This window comes from Ursus americanus, chromosome 36 (assembly GCF_024610735.1).
Source record: "Ursus americanus isolate L20-20 chromosome 36, mUrsAme1.1.p, whole genome shotgun sequence".
In the NCBI taxonomy this organism is placed as follows: Eukaryota; Metazoa; Chordata; class Mammalia; order Carnivora; family Ursidae; genus Ursus; species Ursus americanus.
In genome coordinates, this window is record NC_142162.1 from 23,424,331 (window position 1) to 23,443,471 (window position 19,141).

Below are 19,141 nucleotides of genomic sequence, written 5' to 3' on the forward strand. Positions count from 1 at the left end.
ATTTAGTTTTACAAACGGGCTCGGTCCCCAAGTGTCAGCCGTCGCCCAGGTATCCAAGGAGATGGGTTTTCCTGACAGCCCTCCTAAGGGTCTGGGGGCGGGGGGGGGGGGCGGCTAAAGCCCCGTCCCGCTAGGGTTGCTCACACTGAGTCCTGGAGCCAAAGTGCTGAGCACGAGGGCGCCAAGGCTGCGTGGGCGGGCACCTATTTTTCAGAGACTTTCCACCGCTCTTCGCCCCGACCCCCGCCTCCCCCCCAGCCCTCCACTCTCTAGCTGGAAAGCAATGCGCCAGGCAGCGGGGGGCGGAGAGAGGAACCCAGACTGGCCCCCCCGCCCCCTGCCCGGCCGCCTCCCATTGGCCAGAAGAATCCCCAGGAATGTGAGCGCGCCTTTAAAAGCGCGCCGCTCCGCCGCCTCGCCAGCCACTGCCTCCGAGCCGGCAGCCGAGTCTCGGCTCCCGCGATCCTTGCCCGCGTAGCCTCCGACTCCGGCCGCCGCCTCCCCGGGCGCCCTGCCCGCCCCGCGCCTCTCCCGGACTCGGCGCCGCTCGCCGCGCCCTCGCCGCCACCCCGGGCCGCTGCACCCGAGCGCACACAGGTAAGGAGCCCCCGGGCCGCCGCCGAGGACCGGTGCTGCCCGGTCAGCCACCTTGAGCTCCGAGGCTTCAGCCCCTCGGGGACCCCGCAGCTCCTACTCCTCGCCTTCCCCCGCTGTCCCTCTAGTCGAAGGGCTCCAGAGCTATTCACTCTGGCCTTGGGGTTCACAGCCCAATTCGTCAGGACTCCCCAATATTTTCTTTTATTCTCCAAGTGTTCCCCACACCTTTCTATCAGTCGTCTAGATGAGAGTCTCTACTTCCCCAAGTCTCTGCGCCCCCAGACTGCATCTCCTGGTCCTGCTGTTTACTCTCAACTTCCCAAGAAGTCCCCAGGTTGTTGGTCTTTGCCCCAGCGCCACCCCCCACCTTTAAAACCAGTCTCCGCCCCTCGACTCTTTTTCTTCCTGATGCCCTGTCCAAAGTAAATAGTGTCTACCCCCTCCCCGCGCCCCATTCCAGCAAATGTGGGGCCAAAGGGGGGATGCCCTAGGGCCCTGGCCCCAAGCCCAGCCTCCAGGTTGTGCCCACCCTCCCTGCTTGGCTGCCGCTGACCATGGGCTCTGTGTTTCCGGTTACAGGCTCTCTGCTGGGCACAAACAGCTCCACCATGGGGCTGGCCTGGGGACTCAGTGTCCTATTCCTGTTGCATGCGTGTGGTTCCAGCCGCATTCCAGGTGAGTCTACATGATACCTTTTGAGAGGGGAGGGAAGATGAGGTGCGGGGGTAACCCGAGTGTGCCTCCCTCCCATGCTCTGCTCTGCCAGCTGTTTCTCCCCAGAGCCCTGACTGAACATCAGCAGGCAGGTTCCCTCTGAGCATGGTGTTTATTCAGCTCTTTCCGTGGTTGCCCCGAGTTTTCGCCCTGTCCTTTCGTCCCCATCCCTGGCCTTAGCCTAGAAAGCTCACTGTGTGTCCTGCTCTTGTTGAACAGAGTCTGGGGGAGACAACAGCGTGTTCGACATCTTTGAACTCACCGGGGCTGCCCGTAAGGGCTCTGGGCGCCGACTGGTGAAGGGTCCTGACCCTTCCAGCCCAGCTTTCCGCATCGAGGATGCCAACCTGATTCCCCCTGTGCCTGATGACAAGTTCCAAGACCTAGTGGATGCCGTCCGGGCAGAGAAAGGCTTCCTTCTCTTGGCCTCCCTGAGGCAGATGAAGAAGACCCGAGGCACTCTGCTGGCCATAGAACGGAAAGACCACTCGGGCCAGGTCTTCAGTGTGGTCTCCAATGGCAAAGCGGGCACCCTGGACCTGAGTCTCACCGTGCAGGGGATGCAGCATGTGGTGTCGGTGGAGGAGGCGCTCCTGGCCACCGGCCAGTGGAAGAGCATCACCCTGTTCGTGCAGGAGGACCGGGCGCAGCTGTACATCGACTGTGAGAAGATGGAGAACGCAGAGCTGGATGTCCCCATCCAGAGCATCTTCACCAGGGACCTGGCCAGCGTGGCCAGACTCCGCGTTGCCAAAGGAGGGGTCAATGACCATTTCCAGGTGAGGCGTCTTCTCCAGTTCCCGGTCTGTGGGGTCGACTGCCCGGCAGCTGACCTGTCAGGGGGGCTAGAGCGGGAGAGCCTGCCTGTGGCCTAAAGCAGTGGCTCTCCGACCTCAGGGAGCATCAGAATCACCTGTAGGGCTTGTTAACACACACACCGCTGCACCCTATTCCCAGAGTTTCAGATTCAGTGTGCCCGGGATGGGGCCTGATGATTTGCATTGCTAACAAATTCCAGGTGAAGCATATGCTGGTGCTGGGGTTCTGGGGACCGCCCCTGCAAAGCCACTAACGGAAACAAGAAATGGTTTTCCTATAGCCACCTGTTCAAGTCTTAGATACTCCTTATGCTCTCCTCAAGAAAATAACTTCTTTCAAAGCATTCCACCAATCGTAATGTAGCTTGAAATGGATACTGTGAGCAGAATAAGTACCACGTGGCTATTTGATTACCCACGGGGGTGGAGCCAGTCTCAGGAGCTGGTCTCCGAAGGTGAAAATAGTGGTTATTCACTGCCGCAGCTTCTTCCTTGCTTAAACATCTAGGTTTTTGCAACTGTGGCTTTGAAACTCCCACATCTAACTCTTTGACACTGGAGAGTGTCATTATATCCTCTGTCCCTAGGATCCGATTCCATTTCCTGTGTACCCAAGTAGGCTGATAACGGATTTCTTTGTAAAGTACTGAAGACTTGGCAGGAGACCCAATTAAGATTGTGAAGTTGTTTGGCAGTTTACGTTGGTGTGTTATTTTGACATGGTGATCTTTAAAGAGAGCTCTTTCAAACTTCTAGAACCTCTATTGTGTGCTTTTCCTGGCATAAACCGTCTCCCCCACCCATTTCCCCCCACCGCCCCCCCCCCCACCGCTCTACAAGTAACGTGTGTCCTCTGCCCCCAGGGGGTGCTGCAGAACGTGAGGTTTGTCTTCGGAACCACACCAGAAGCCATCCTCAGGAACAAAGGCTGCTCCAGCTGTGAGTACCCTTCTGTTCTGGGGGGCATATGAGGACATTCAGGGGATTCCACCCAGAACAAGCGGAGAAACCGGGAATGGTGGTCGTGCGTACATTACCCGGGTAACTTAGGAAGTATATGAAAGTGCCTCAAAGGGTGATGCACATATGGGCATCCCCTCCCCCTGTGTCCTTCACCCCAGGTTTAATGTCTCTCCAACTAGGAACTCCAGGGGCTGGCTGGTGAGAGCAGCTGTGTGAAGATCTTCCATTACTTTTCTCATGGTGGTCCTTTCTTTCTTGGCAGCAACCAATGTCCTTCTCACCCTGGACAACAATGTGGTAAACGGCTCCAGCCCTGCCATCCGCACTAACTACATTGGCCACAAGACGAAGGATCTGCAAGCCATCTGCGGCATCTCTTGTGACGAGCTGTCCAGCATGGTCCTGGAGTTGAGGGGCCTGCGCACCATTGTCACCACACTCCAGGACAGCATTCGCAAAGTGGTCAGTGGCCTCGGCTCCCAGCCCTTTAGCACGAGCACCTGAAGGTGTATCACAGATGACCCCCAAGGAAAATGAATATGACACTAATGACCTTTCTCCCCCTTTTAGACTGAAGAGAACAAAGAGTTGGCCATTGAGCTGAGGAGGCCTCCGCTCTGCTACCACAACGGAGTTCAGTACAGGAATAATGAGGAATGGACTGTTGATAGCTGCACGGAGTGCCGCTGTCAGGTGAGGGATCATTCCAGAACGAAATAGGAAGTGATGGCATGTGCTTGAAACCAGTCCCTAGGGAAATACCCAGATAGCCACACAAGCTCTTTCTATGCTCTATGGCCTGATACGAAAGCAGGGTTTTTTGTTTTTATTTTTTCAAGATGCATTTGTGACCTCCATAAAACCTTAACTCTCAGAAAGTTTTTCAAAGTCTTCATTATACCCCAGGCCAAGTATCTAAAAGAACAAATCTGCTCAGACATTTGAGTAATTTACCTGCTTTCGTTCAAAGCCTAAGTGTTGAATGTCGGGTAAATAAAACCTGGCGGAACATTCCTTTCATTTCTCCAACCCTGACTTGTAGTCAGCAATGACATCGAGAGTCCCTTAATATAGCACTGATTGTTCCAATCACTTAGCCCGACACTGTGAGGACGCAACTGTCCACTTAGCTCAAATGGCACCCCCTGCAGGGTGTGTGTCGCTGGCTCCCCAAAGCCAGTGCCAGGCGACTTGGACGCTTCGCCTGATGCACTGAGCAAAGTCCGTTTAAATACAAATCCTGGATTGCTAGATTTGGGAGCTAACTTGATTTTCATTCTTCTCCAACATAATATAAAACCAGATCTACACGTGAAGGGGGGAAATGTTCACTGGTCTTGTCTCTATGCAGAGAAAATCGTAAAATTTCAAAGTCCTGGCTGAGTAAGGAGTTCATTTCAGACACCGATTAAAAGATTTGACTCAGATAATGGTGGTTCCCTTTGGATAAATTCTACATGCTGTCACTTCACCACTCAGTAGCATTTGAGAAAGAAGTCTCCAAGGCACTCAAGCTGTCTCCACAGCATGGTGGCTGCAAACAAGACCGACAGATCGATTAAACTCCTTCCACCAGAGCAGTTACAGCTCTGACCGTGTTTCGTCTTGTAATGGAAACGTTACGGTATATAAACTTCTGCTTACAATATGCTTAGTAACCCATGTCTCCCTCTTGCCCTGCAGAACTCCGTTACCATCTGTAAGAAAGTGTCCTGCCCCATCATGCCCTGCTCCAACGCCACAGTCCCCGATGGAGAATGCTGCCCACGGTGTTGGCGTAAGTTCTTAGAGCTGCATGACCATTCTTGAGTGACAAAGTCCATTCTCCATATCCATGGGACAGCTGAAATGGGACACGGGAACCCCACCCCCATTTCCATTGTGTTTCCACTCCGTTTCCTGCTGTGGCATCTGGGTAACTGATGGCTTGGCTGTTCTATGGGCAATCATGATCTTGGCACAGCTTACTAATTTTGACTTGAGGCTGGGAGGAAAGGAGAGACGAATGTGTAGCAGTAATAGCTCTAAGTGGACTGCTTTTAGAATTTGACGCTATGGCCTAGAGGGAAGAAAAATCTGCTCACCAGATAAGTTGACGGTTGGTAGTGCAAGCACTGAACTTAATTGGGCCTGGAGGTTGTATGCATTTTATCTGCAGGAGGAGTGGGCCTAAGAATAACAGTTTCAGTTTCGGGGCACTGGCAGAAATAAGGCACTATATTGTTCCGTGGCACCCTATCCCCGGGTGGGTGTTGCCCGTATAAATTAATCCCTTTGCCGAGACAACATTGAATGTAGTACACACAAGTCATAAAATGATTCAGCACAACGAAGATGAGAAATGAAGCAGGAAAGTAGCAGTCCTCCTCCAGCTCCACACACCCCTACCCCTACCCCCAAGTGGTCACAGCTCAGAATAAGCAGTCTCCTCCGGGGCCTGTGTTAGCGCTCGTGGTGCTGTGATGGTCATGGGCATATCTGCTTCTGTTCAGCTTTCACATCAGGTGTGGGCTGAAGGGAACAAAGCTAGCTGGAGACCAGCGGAGTCCTGACCTTGAATCAGGGATTGCTAGGAAAACTTCCAACTGTTGGCAAGAAGAACAAGTTTTTGGGCTTGTGTCTGATACAGCTTCATGTGATTGTAGTCCTGGGGCCCGAGCAGACGGTAAACAAGCCCATTCTCTTGTGCAAATGCATACAGAGAAGGCCCCACATGCTAGGGTAAGAGGAGCCGCACACTGATTAACCTCATGACCGAGTTGGAGGCAGAGCCGACAGCAGCCAAGCCGCCTTCAAGCTCGTCTGCCAAACACATGGTCTATGGCTCCCCTGACAGCCCAAAGGGCCTCCTATGAGCTGCCTGCACATGGAGTACTCTTGGAAGCCTGAGACTGGAAATGCCCATCAAGCTATCTTAAGTCAGGAAAGGGAAACACACTCGAAATGCTGAGAAAGGCCCCGTGAAGAGGCCAACACATGCTGGGAGAGGGTGGGGCTGTACATGTAAGGACGTGGGATAGACCCTTTGGCTATTGGCCTAAGAAATACAGGGCTTTTCGCCCTCTGGCAAAGGAAGAAGGTCCCAAAGAGCATGAGCTACAGAATAGCTGGTCTTCACTGATCGCACACTAAACGAACCCGCTTCCTCTGCAGCCAGCGACTCTGCGGATGATGGCTGGTCCCCGTGGTCCGAGTGGACCTCCTGCTCTGCAACCTGTGGCAATGGAATCCAGCAGCGTGGTCGCTCCTGTGACAGTCTCAACAACCGATGCGAGGGCTCCTCCGTCCAGACGCGGACCTGCCACATTCAGGAATGCGATAAGAGATGTGAGCATCTTGGCCACTTAGCGATGGAGAGCACAGACTTGGCCCTGGCCTCATCCAGGCAGCATAGAGGTTAAGGGCACAGCTTCTCGACCACCTGCATCTGAACCCCAGTTCTGCTCCCCTGTGCACCACTTACCCTCCCTGAGGCTCCTTCCTCAACTGCACATTGCGGGGAATAATAGCTCTTGATAGGGTTATTTTGAGGATTTCATTTAGGTAATGCATTCAGAACGGTTAGCACAGAGCCTGACACCTGGCGAGCACCCTATAACCAGCAGCTTTGTATTTCAGTTAAACAGGATGGTGGCTGGAGCCACTGGTCCCCGTGGTCATCTTGTTCCGTGACCTGCGGCGATGGTGTGATCACAAGAATTCGACTCTGCAATTCTCCGAGCCCCCAGATGAACGGGAAACCATGTGAAGGCGAAGCCCGCGAGACCAAAGCCTGCAAGAAAGACGCCTGCCCCAGTAAGTGAGCGCGTACAACATGGCTGAGGGCTGAGCAGCAGCGCTGCGCGGCTGGACGCCTGGCGTCTGTGGCCTCTAGTCCTGTGGGTCATGGAGGGGGGAAAGGTTACTTCCTAGGCAACAAGTAGAAGCCAAGTCCTACATGCTCAGCAGCTTCTTTTAATAAAAAACAGAAAGAAAACTAAACTCTCTCTTCCCGAACCTTCTCTCCACGTGTCAGATGAGCAGAAGTTTTCTTGAACAGATCTAGGGGAGTCTTCTCTGACAGGGGAGGTGTTTGACAGTTGACCTCAACTTGGGCCTGTGCTTCACTTCCTTGCAGTCAACGGAGGCTGGGGTCCCTGGTCGCTGTGGGACCTCTGCTCTGTCACCTGCGGAGGAGGGGTGCAGAAACGTAGCCGGCTGTGCAACAACCCCACACCCCAGTTTGGAGGCAAGGACTGTGTCGGTGACGCGACAGAAAAACAGATCTGCAACAAGCAGGACTGTCCAATTGGTGAGTCATGCAGCCCAGGATAAGAGCACCCTTGGGAGTTTGGGTTTCTTTGTTGTTTCGTTGAAATCCACGGTCAGCATTCAAGGGCGGGGGAGGGGGGCTGGTTCTGGCTTTGAACGGTCCTGCGTGTTTGGACTATATTGTCCATCTGGCATTTCCGAGTAATCTCAACACGTGAACGGTTATACATACCCTACACTGTTAAACACTTCATTGTTCTGTGACGAATGGGCCAACAATAACCGCTTAGACCAACCGTTTGCCTGTCTCCCTGATCTCAGACGGATGCCTGTCCAATCCCTGCTTTGCTGGGGTCAAGTGTACGAGTTACGCAGATGGCAGCTGGAAATGCGGTGCCTGTCCCCCGGGCTACAGCGGAAACGGCGTCCAGTGCGAAGACGTGGATGAGGTGAGGAAGGGCTGGCCGCATCACTAGGTCTCGGGAAGCGGCTCAGCGTGCCCCAGCCCCTTCCCAGGGCGGCGTTACCGACACAAGAGGCTCACTGTCGTTCCTCCCACAGTGCAAAGAAGTACCCGACGCCTGCTTCAACCACAACGGCGAGCACAGGTGTGAGAACACCGACCCCGGCTACAACTGCCTGCCCTGCCCGCCTCGCTTCACGGGCCCGCAGCCCTTCGGCCGGGGTGTGGACTACGCCACCGCCAACAAACAGGTAGACGAGACTAGACTCCCACACCGGAGTCGGGGGGGGGGGGGCGGGGGGGGTGACTGAAACGGCCAGCAAAGGGAGGCCTGTCCTTTCACAGCCTTCCCGCAAGACGGGAAGAGGGCTGAGCAAACAGCCTAGGGTTTAGAAACAGGGCAAGACAGTCCATTGAAAATGCAGCAGGGGGAGAAATTGCCCATGACAATAGAAACTGCAGCTCTGGACTCAGTGGTGAGCTGATGGCCTTGTAAAGCCACAGGGGCAGACACGGGAGGGACAGAGGTAACCCACGCTCCTCCTCCTGGAGCCTCCGTCTCCATGGAGAGGAGAGGGACACAGGGACTCTGGAAGGCTCTGCATTCACTTCGGGACGCTGTGCCCGCAGGTGTGCAAGCCGCGCAACCCCTGCACGGACGGGACGCACGACTGCAACAAGAACGCCAAGTGCAGCTACCTGGGCCACTACAGCGACCCCATGTACCGCTGCGAGTGCAAGCCCGGCTACGCAGGCAACGGCATCATCTGCGGGGAGGACACAGACCTGGATGGATGGCCCAACGAGGACCTGGTGTGCGTGGCCAATGCCACCTACCACTGCAAAAAGGTAGGGCCCGCCTCCCTCGCGTGCCTCCCGAAAGCAAGCACGTCGCCCTGAGCAATTTTTAATGCTTCAAGTTTGAACACGAAAGTGACAAATGAATTCACACAAAGGCAGAATGGCACAAAGCCTTCACATTAAACCCCCTGGAGCCACAGACATGAGGAGGGTGGGCCCTTTTGGCCGGTGTGCTCCAGAGCGGGTTCTTTTCCCCTGGAAAATGCTCGCGACTCTCCCAAATACCTTAGGGTAGGACTGGTGCCCCCAGCGTGTATGAAGCACAGGGCATTTATAAAAAGACCCATTCCCCCCCCCCCAAAAAATGCTTAGTTTCTTGTCTTCCCATGAGAAACGACAAGATGCTGTCGGGGAGCACAGCATTTCTGGTCCGTGTGCGGCGTCCGGGGGCCCTGCCCCGGGCTCGGGCTGAATGAGGGGCACGGGAACGGACCCATCATATGCATTCTCTCTTCCCAGGATAACTGCCCCAACCTGCCAAACTCCGGGCAGGAGGACTACGACAAGGATGGAATCGGCGACGCCTGTGATGACGACGATGACAACGATAAAATCCCGGACGACAGGGTAAGGATGTGGTCCAGGCCGCCTCCATTCCCCTTCTCCACGTAGCAGCAGCCTGCGAGACTCCCACGCAGTCACTCGGGGCAGCTTGAACACTTAGATGTTGCCAAGAGAGGGCTTAAAATGTGGGTTTTGGGTTTTCATCCCCACCTTCCCTCCCCCCAGTTTAGCAAGAAATGACAGTGTATAAACAAATGACAGCTCCTCAGAGTTGTTTCACTTTCTTATCTAAATTGCAGTAAAATTTATATCGGTTATACTGAGAACTGGGGCGGTGTCCTTATATTTACATTGCACTGACCTGTAACCCACAGGAATCCATTTTTCATTCATTAGGCCCTGGCTTTATAACTTCTGCAGTGAGGACTAAGTAGAAGACGTCACAGACGGTTGCAGTTGTATGTAATGCAGACGGCTGCAGGCCTGAGCTGGTTGCACGGACAGTGTTGTACAACGCTCCGTTCTTTTGCAGGACAACTGCCCATTCCATTACAACCCAGCCCAGTATGACTACGACCGAGATGATGTGGGAGACCGCTGTGACAACTGCCCCTACAACCACAACCCCGATCAGGCTGACACGGACAACAACGGGGAAGGAGACGCCTGCGCCGCAGACATCGATGGGGACGGTAAGGCGCCCCTGACTGCGGCAGGCCTGTGGGCAGTAGTGACCACACTCAGCTCTCACCTTAGTTCTCTCCAGCCCTGGCTCTGTGTGTGTGGTTTATTGAAACCCCAGACGCTGGAGATTCCAATCCTGACTGGTCACCTGTTCCCTGTAGGTATCCTCAATGAACGAGACAACTGCCAATATGTCTACAACGTGGACCAGAGGGACACAGATATGGATGGGGTTGGAGATCAGTGTGACAACTGCCCCCTGGAACACAATCCAGATCAGGTAGGTGGACCCCATCGAGAATCTTCCAGGAGAGTGCTGGAATAGATTTTGCTAGGCCTCTAACTCCGGTTTTTTTGTTTTAAGAGTTCAAACTCTTTCATGACCATGGCTTTCAGCAGTCTCAAAGCCAATTCCTAGATTTTCATGAGAATGCCATCTCTGAGAGCTCCTTGCAGGAGGACATCCCATAGATCCTTACTGTGACAACCTCGTCTGTCAGGTCTTGCCTACTCCGTGTGATCTACCAAATTACGCAAAGCAGAGATCTGAGAACTCTAGTAAAACCAATCATTTCTAAGACTAACCGTTTTCACGGCTAACGCTATAACCTGGCTGTAAGAAAACCTCAACCTAAAAATACTTCCAAAACTAGAGAAATTCCCGTTTGTCGTTCTCAAAATTATTTGGCATTGCAAACACATCGGTTTGTTCTCTGTGTGACGGAGTACTACAAGTAGACCTTAAACAGGGTGCATGTTTTTCTTGCGTCTCATTGGCCTTCGTATTCTAGGAATCTAAGTTAAGGCAGGTCTTTTTAAAAAATGCTTTGCTGTAGAAACTTGGAAATAAGCTTTTTAAAAATGGAAATTTTGTAAGATCACAGAAATGATAAATCCAGCTTTTTCCTCCTAACACTTGTTAGGAGGTCCTGGAAAACAATCAACAGGATAAACAGCCGTGGGCTATAACAAAGCAAAGTAGAAGGCTCTGGGGTAGCTCTGCTGAGCAAACGGCATTGAGGGTCCTCTGTTTTGAGTTTGGGTCTTACCATAAACTTGTTTAATATCATTTAATCTCCCTGGGAGAGTTTTTCATTCCTCAGATTATAATATTTATATCAGTTCAGGCATTATGTAAATCTTACTCGCAAGCAAAATTCCAGTCTCTGTATAAATCACCCCTGAGCATCCCATGCACACTGAATATGAAATTACGGAGATATACAGTTTTGAAGAGACTTAAAGTTTGACTTTACCTGAACCAACAAATGAGAACCCTCATAGACCAGATGTATAAAACCAAATATAGAAAAAAAAATTTAAATAAAAATCCTTAGTCCCCACCATACACATTACCCGGTATTAACCAAAAGCAGTGCCATGTTTCCATGATTTAATGACCTAGAGTAGAAATGGACATGTCTACAATTTTATAATTGAAACCTTCAATGGAAAATAAGAATGACCCAAAGAATTTCATTTAATGTTGAGAAATAAGCAGTTAACAGATTGAAATCTTAATGTTTTGATCCATTAAAGTGAGGCACCTTCGTCATTAATTTTATTTAGAAAGTTTTATATTTAAAAACTCTGAATAGCTTTTAAAATTCATATTAAAACAAGGATCAAGAAAATTTAAGATTTTACTTACTTGAGCAGGGGGGCAGAAGGAAGAGGGAGAGGAAAAGGAAAAGAATCCCAAGCAGACTCCACAGTAATTATGGAATCCGACACGGGGCTTGATCCGAGCCCCCTGAGATCATGACCTGAGCTGAAATCAAGAGCCAGATGCTTAACGGACTGAGCCCCTGAGCTGCCCCAAGGATCAAGAGAATTTTACTACTCCTCTCTTTTGGCAATAGTTTATAGACCCGAAACCCCACTGGCCATATCAAACACGGGAGAATCTTGCATAAGTCATCTTTAACATTAACGACTTACACTTCAGTTTACCCTCCCTTTCTCTTTCAGCTCGACTCTGACTCAGACCGCATTGGAGACACGTGTGACAACAATCAGGATATTGATGAAGACGGCCACCAGAACAACCTGGACAACTGTCCCTATGTGCCCAATGCCAACCAGGCTGACCATGACAAAGATGGCAAGGGAGATGCCTGTGACCATGATGATGACAATGACGGCATTCCTGATGACAGGGATAACTGCCGACTCGTGCCCAACCCTGACCAGAAGGATTCTGATGGTGAGTCAGGGGAGCCCCTTTAAGAGACTGACACCATGGCATCTCTGGATTGAGAAAATAAAAGCAAAACTAAGTGCATTTGAGAGGATGAAGAGATAAAATGCTAACTTAGACAAGATAGTGCATTTCTGATACTAGTAATGTTTCAGAATTTCACTGAATATTATATATTTCACTATATATAATAGAATATAATATACATAATATATGAAATATATATTATATATTATAATTATATATTATATATAATTTATATATTCCTATATTTCCTATAATAAATATATATATTTCATATTATATATATTTCACTATATATTATAATAGAATATATTATAATGTAATATAATCTTGCCTTTTTGACCTTAGGTGATGGTCGAGGTGATGCCTGCAAAGACGATTTTGACCATGACAATGTGCCAGACATTGATGACATCTGTCCTGAAAACATTGATATCAGCGAGACTGATTTCCGCCGATTCCAGATGATTCCTCTAGATCCCAAAGGGACATCCCAGAATGACCCTAACTGGGTCGTACGCCATCAGGGTAAAGAACTCGTCCAGACCGTCAACTGTGATCCTGGACTTGCTGTAGGTGAGTAGTGAGTTCGCCACACCAGAGGCTAGCGCACACAGGGGAAAGAAGCAAATGTAAAATCTGGCACTTACGTGTATCCCTGAGCATGTCTGGGAATGTAGCAGAAGCTTCTGAGGGCTTCAGCTTTTAACCTCGGTCTGGCCCCCTTCTCCTAGGTTACGATGAGTTTAATGCCGTGGACTTCAGTGGCACCTTCTTCATCAACACAGAAAGGGATGACGACTATGCTGGATTTGTGTTCGGCTACCAGTCTAGCAGCCGCTTTTATGTTGTGATGTGGAAGCAAGTCACCCAATCCTACTGGGACACCAACCCCACCAGGGCTCAGGGATACTCAGGCCTTTCTGTGAAAGTTGTGAACTCAACCACCGGGCCAGGCGAGCACCTGCGGAATGCCCTGTGGCACACGGGAAACACCCCTGGCCAGGTAAGAACAAGGCTCTGAAGAAGGGAGAGTGGATGGGTGCTTGCCTAGCACTCGGGGTGCTGTGCTTTGGCCAACACTTCCAATGTGGGGGGCGGCGGGTCCTTAGATACCACGTTCCCAGCACCGTCAACTGCAGCATTAAGCTCTGCCTTGTAAAAACTAATAGTGTCTGAGAAGGGAGCTCGCTGTAACTTAAGAGTTACCTTCAAATCCAAAGACCTTTCCAGCCTCTTCAAACAAAACTTTCCCTCTCTTTCTGCATTATACAGACATTCAAGGGGGCACATCAAATGAAAGGCCTTGGAAAAATCCAACATGGCAGCCCTCTAATTTAGGTCCACTTGGTACCTTTCACATACTGTTTCTTATAGAACAAAACTAAGTCTTGATGGAGCCGTGTTTCACCCTTTTTCTTTTCCTTCAGGTTCGTACTCTGTGGCATGACCCTCGTCACATAGGCTGGAAAGATTTCACTGCCTACAGATGGCGTCTCAGCCACCGGCCCAAGACGGGTTTCATTAGGTAAAGATTGTGCTGACGATGTTTGACTTAGTCACACTAATGGAGAAGCAGGAAGAGACCAAAAAGTAGGGGTGTCACTCACGAGATTTTCTTTTTCCTGCAGAGTGGTGATGTACGAAGGGAAGAAAATCATGGCTGACTCAGGACCCATCTATGACAAAACCTATGCTGGTGGTAGGCTAGGGTTGTTTGTCTTCTCGCAAGAAATGGTGTTCTTCTCCGACCTGAAATACGAATGCAGAGGTAGGAGCAACATTACTGCAAATGCAGTTGACATCTCTAAGTCAGACTAATAGCAAGAGTGCCAATTCTGGAAGCATCTGTTTAAAAGACTGTTTTAGAGACAGGGTTATTGATACTTTGCTGTGGAAGACCCTAAGAACAAGGCCTATGAACTGTGGCCAATCTTAAATTATGCTTTGGTTACTATAAAAGTAGAGCTCTAAGGCTAATTTATTAACTGATAAAGCTAGTACCTTCAGGAATTAATTGGCTTGTATATTTGTGTGTTAACAGATTCCTAATCATCAGACTTGATCAAAAGACTGATCCTAACCAATGCTGGTGTTGCACCTTCTGGAACCACGGGCTTCAGAAAACCCCCAAGATCCCTCCTCCCTGCCTTTTCTCTGCTTGCATATCATTGTGGACTCCTAGAATATGGGACTTGCCTTGAGAAAATGCCATTTTCCCAATGAGACTCAGCATGCAGCCTCTGAATGCGAAGAGAATCGCCCAAGAACAAAAACAATCACATTGGTTTGCTTTTCAAAAAGTAAAAGCCCCCACATGCTTCAGCTGGCAGGTGGCCGCTCCACTCTGTTCCTGTCAGAGTAGAGTGCTATGGGGAAGCCATCTTGGAGCAGTGGACTCCAAAGCATTTCCAGGCTTGTGAGAGAAGGGAGGACTCACTAGAATTGGCAAACCACCACCCTTGACAGACTCCCTCGGAACTAGGGGGAGCAGGGGACAAAGCCCTAAGGGGAGGGCGTGTCCCCAAGAGATGATTGTATGAAGAAAAGATGGAGGAGCTGTTACATGTTCGGTACTAAATCATTTTCAGGGGATTGGAAGACTCTTGCTGGATTTCATGATGCTGACCAGTGTTAGCTGATTAACCCGCGTACATAGGCTCTTACATAGAAGCAGGGAAGGGAGGGAGAGACTGGCTTCTGGACTTCCTCCCAGATCCCCATCCCTTACCTCTCACCCATAGTGAGCGCACTAGGGAGTGAGAATGAAGCGGGTGGAAGGCGATGCTGGCTGCCCCGCCTGCTCGCCACGAAATTGTTGGTTTTATTCCACACGTAGCTTGTGCAGATGCAGCAGGAAGATCAGAAAACCTACCATCTCCGTGTGCACCAGGCTGCCTCCCAAGGGATGGGCAGCCGTGCTCGTATATTTATGGTTAGAAAGGCACAAAATTATCAACTAAAACATTCCTTGTCTCTCTTTTTCCTGAATATCATGGAGTTTTCCAACTCTTTTAGACTAGGGTTTTGTTTTGTTTTTTTACAAACACTTTACAATATAAAATATTTATTTTTTACTTACTCTGGAGGATCTGTCTGAAAGACTATTCATGGAACAGGAAGAAGCATAAGGACTATCCGTATCAGCTTTGTTAGGAGTCTTCATGACTGTAAGATTGTAAATACAGATTATTTATTAACTCTGTTCTACCTGGAATCTAGGTTTCATATGGAAAGTGTCTGACAGCAGGTAGTGGGGACTGAGCAACAAATCTCTCAAGAACGGCACGAGGAACAGCAGAGCGAGCCGCCCCTCACTTTGTGCTCAGAGTGAATGATTTGGGATCTTTTTTTATCTTTTCAAGTGGAATTGTCCATTTGCTAGTGTCTTTAAGTCTCAAAGCCATGAGGCCTTTCAAACTGTTGTACCCCATCCCTTGTGCCTATTTCCAGGGAGAAGAAAAGCATCTACACTTTGTTTTTCCAAAAGAGAAAAAAAAAAATAACAAAGGTGAAACTTATATACAAATATTACCTCATTTGTTGTGTGACTGAGTAAAGAATTTTTGGATCAAGCAGAAAGAGTTTAAGTGTCTTACAAACTTAAAGCTACTGTAGTACCTTAAAAAAAAAAAGTCAATGTTGTACATAGTATAAAAACTCTTTGCAGAAAAGTATTCCCAATAAGGAAATAGCATGGAAATGTTAAATACATTTTCTGAAAGTTATGTTTTTTTTTCTATCTTATATACCATTGCTTTATTTTTATAAATTATTTTCTCATTGCCCTTGGAATAGATCTCAGATTGTGTAGATATGCTATTTAAATAATTTATCAGGAAATACTGCCTGTAGAGTTAGTATTTCTATTTTTATAAAATGTTTGCACATTGAACTGAAGAATTGTTGGGGTTTTTGTTTTGTTTTTGATTTGTTTTTCGCTTGTTACCCCCCCCCATTTTTACTATTTGCCAATACCTTTTTCTAGGAATGTGCTTTTTTTGTACACATTTTTATCCATTTTACATTCTACAGCAGTGTAAGTTGTATATTACTGTTTCTTATGTACAAGGAACAACAATAAATCATACGGAAATTTATATTTATACTTACTGTATCCATGTTTATTTGTTCTCTGCTGGCTTTGTTATGAGGTATGGGTAAATTCCATTCCTAAACAAGACCGCATACACAAGAACGCATTACAGTAAATATTAGTAACATTCCCAGTTCCTATATAATCAAAGATTGACTTACTTAGGAAACACATTTGCTGGATTTGTAGAATAAGAACAAAACACGAGCCTACTGTCTCCAACATAGGAAAGAGCGGGCACCTGGGTGGCTCGGTCAGTGAAGCATCTGACTCATGATCTCGGCTCTGGTCTTGATCTCAGGGTCCTGGGTTCAAGTCCCAAAAAATCTTAGAAAGAAATGGCTCTTAAGATGGGGGCCCCAACAGGATCTAATTTTGTATTTTACTAAGGTAATGAGATGTCCCATATTGAATCCTTCTCAAAGTACAGTCCTGTTTCCACGAAGAACTGTAAATATGGGAAAAACACAGTAAAGTGCACACAATTCTCACAGCTCCATTTTCAGGCCCATGAATGACCGCGCTGTGCAGGCAACACACTCGGTGTCGTGGAGAAGCATTAGAAGGAAGCGCGACTGAGGCAGGAGCCGTCCTTACAAAGTTGGGCCAAACTCTACAGACATCACCTTTTAGAGGATGAATTCACCTTTGGTCAAAAACAGGACGAGAAAAGAATTTAGAAGAAACCCTGAAAATACATACAAATTATCAAATTAGTTTTTGAAGAGCAGGCCAAAGCATTACAGGGAGCAGACCTTGGGTTTCCGGTGAGCTAACAATGAGGGTAAAACACGGACTGATGAATTTCCGGTTTTAATCAGAACAGGCAGAATTGGAAATCTTAGGAGCAGGCTAAAGGTCTGGCTTTGGGATCCAGTAAACACTAGAAATGACTGGCTGAGACAGACTCTTCTTGTTGATCTTTGTCTCTCATTCTAAAAACATTTCTCCATCGAAGGCAGCATAATCATATGGAAGCATAAATTGCCAAATTATTTCCTGGTGCCCAGGTGGAAGAATCAAGCACTAGAAGGTACCAGAAAGGGTTACAGAGTTTGGAAAACGGATTTGAAAGATAATTCTTTCAAACAGGACATCATTCCTTCTCAGAGGAACACAAACACGGCAAGTTTTGGGAGAGAATTCTTATTCACTTTCAAGTAGCAAACCTACAGTCACTGAAAAGATCCGGATAGGACAGAAAAAGTATATAGGAATAGGAGCTCCCCCACGCCCCCGCCCCAAGGTATGTTCCACGTTTACTCGGAGACTGACCTTCCAATCAGTAGGTTGTATTGAAATAAAGGGCTTGTTAAAAATTAAAATTACACCATCAGGGTGATAGCTTTCTCCTGCTACAAGAGTTTATTGTCCCGTGTTTCAGAAAGAGTTGGCAATAAACTTCAGGTCCTTCGGGAATTTACAATAAACGCAGTGCCAGGAGTTTTTTTGAGAAGTCACAAACACAAAAACCTAACATTGTAAGACCCTAAATATGCTCTTTCATGCTTGTTCTTCTCTATCTTGTTCTGGGGTAGAGGGAACCCTAAAATAAATACACTGATTTTTAATAAAGAACACTTTCTCTCCCTGTCAGGGTAATATTTAAAAAAAGAAAAGAAAACGGGGCGCCTGGGTGGCTCAGTCGTTAAGCGTCTGCCTTTGGCTTGGGGCGTGATCCCAGGGTCCTGGGATCGAGGCCCACATCAGGCTTCTCCACTAGGAGCCTGCTTCTTCCTCTCCCACTCCCCCTGCTTGTGTTCCCCCTCTTGCTGGCTGTCTCTCTGTCAAATAAAGAAAAAAAAATCTTAAAAAAAATAAATAAAAAATAAAAGAAAAAAAGAAAACAAAATTCTGGAGCCTTAATGTTGAATTACATTATACCCCTGAATGTACCTGACCTCATCTGAATTATGTATCAATTTACCAGTCCCTGTTAGAGGTCCCTTCAGCTGATGTGCTATGGAATCAATGGTGTCACCTCTTTCAACGGCAAAATCCTTTACTTAAGATCATTCTGTCTTCCCTTCTCTTAAACTCCTATAACATAAAGGCTCACTATACCTATTTGCAGAAACACATTATGAAGCCATAAGGTCTCAACCCCCCACCCCTTCTCTCTCTCTCTCTCTCTCTCTCTCTCTCTCTCTCTCTCTCACACACACACACACACACACACACAAATACCAGAAGCACACGGATTTAGAAAGCGGAGCTCCTCGGACAGGGTGATGGGCCAAAATGGCTCTTCTCTGTCACCACTCCAAATTCCCACCGATGTCACCTCTCCCCTGACTCAAACTTTACGACGCACGTGTCATTCCTAGCTAGGAGAGTCTAAAAGCATGACTTTAACTTCTGCTGGTACCCACAACAAAACTCCTCGCGTCAAGATGAACTACGCCATCACACAGTGACATCGACACGAACCACTGTTATTTTCATGTGCACTGAAAGAGGAGGCTCAAAAAAGAAATTGCTTATCGATTCCTCTGAAAATAGTAGCGACAGAATTCACTTTTTTAAAGTCCAGGAAATGTGATGTTAGCAGTCATTAATATCAGCCACTATCAGATGAAAATAGGTGAGCAAAAAATAATCATGCTACACACCTATCACTCCAAACTCCGTTTAAGGCCGCACAGTTGCCAGCTCATTTCTTTGTCATCAGAAATAAACTGGACTTCTAGTTCTGTGCCAGTTCGTTGTCAAAAAGTGCTGACATAAAATTTTCTCATGAATCCAAGTGTCTGCCTTGTAACTAGACAAAACTTCTCTCTTAAAACAGAACCACAGAACTTAAGCAGCTGATCTTTATTTGCTGCGTTCTAATTTCTTCCAGTGCACTCTAGAGAAAAAAGTCTGAGTGTCTTCCCTTTGCCCTCTCGATATGGTGCTTATGGCATTTTGATTAATACCTATGTATTTAAGAATATCATCCATCTATTACCACTGTAACATAAGAA

The 19,141-nt window shown here is 48.3% G+C and overlaps 1 protein-coding gene across 1 annotated transcript; it reads left to right on the forward strand.

The window, feature by feature from the left end:
• Positions 1-421: 421 nt before the first annotated feature.
• On the forward strand, positions 422-15,589 carry THBS1 (thrombospondin 1). Its single transcript, XM_045816116.2, has 22 exons — positions 422-597; positions 1,177-1,272; positions 1,531-2,090; positions 2,993-3,068; positions 3,355-3,554; positions 3,663-3,785; positions 4,776-4,869; positions 6,246-6,419; positions 6,711-6,887; positions 7,210-7,383; positions 7,665-7,792; positions 7,905-8,057; positions 8,437-8,655; positions 9,127-9,234; positions 9,704-9,863; positions 10,017-10,135; positions 11,827-12,061; positions 12,428-12,655; positions 12,814-13,085; positions 13,510-13,607; positions 13,711-13,850; positions 14,124-15,589. The coding sequence occupies exons 2-22, from the start codon at positions 1,206-1,208 to the stop codon at positions 14,129-14,131; spliced, it is 3,513 nt and encodes a 1,170-aa protein (XP_045672072.1). The 5' UTR covers positions 422-597; positions 1,177-1,205; the 3' UTR covers positions 14,132-15,589.
• Positions 15,590-19,141: the final 3,552 nt, after the last annotated feature.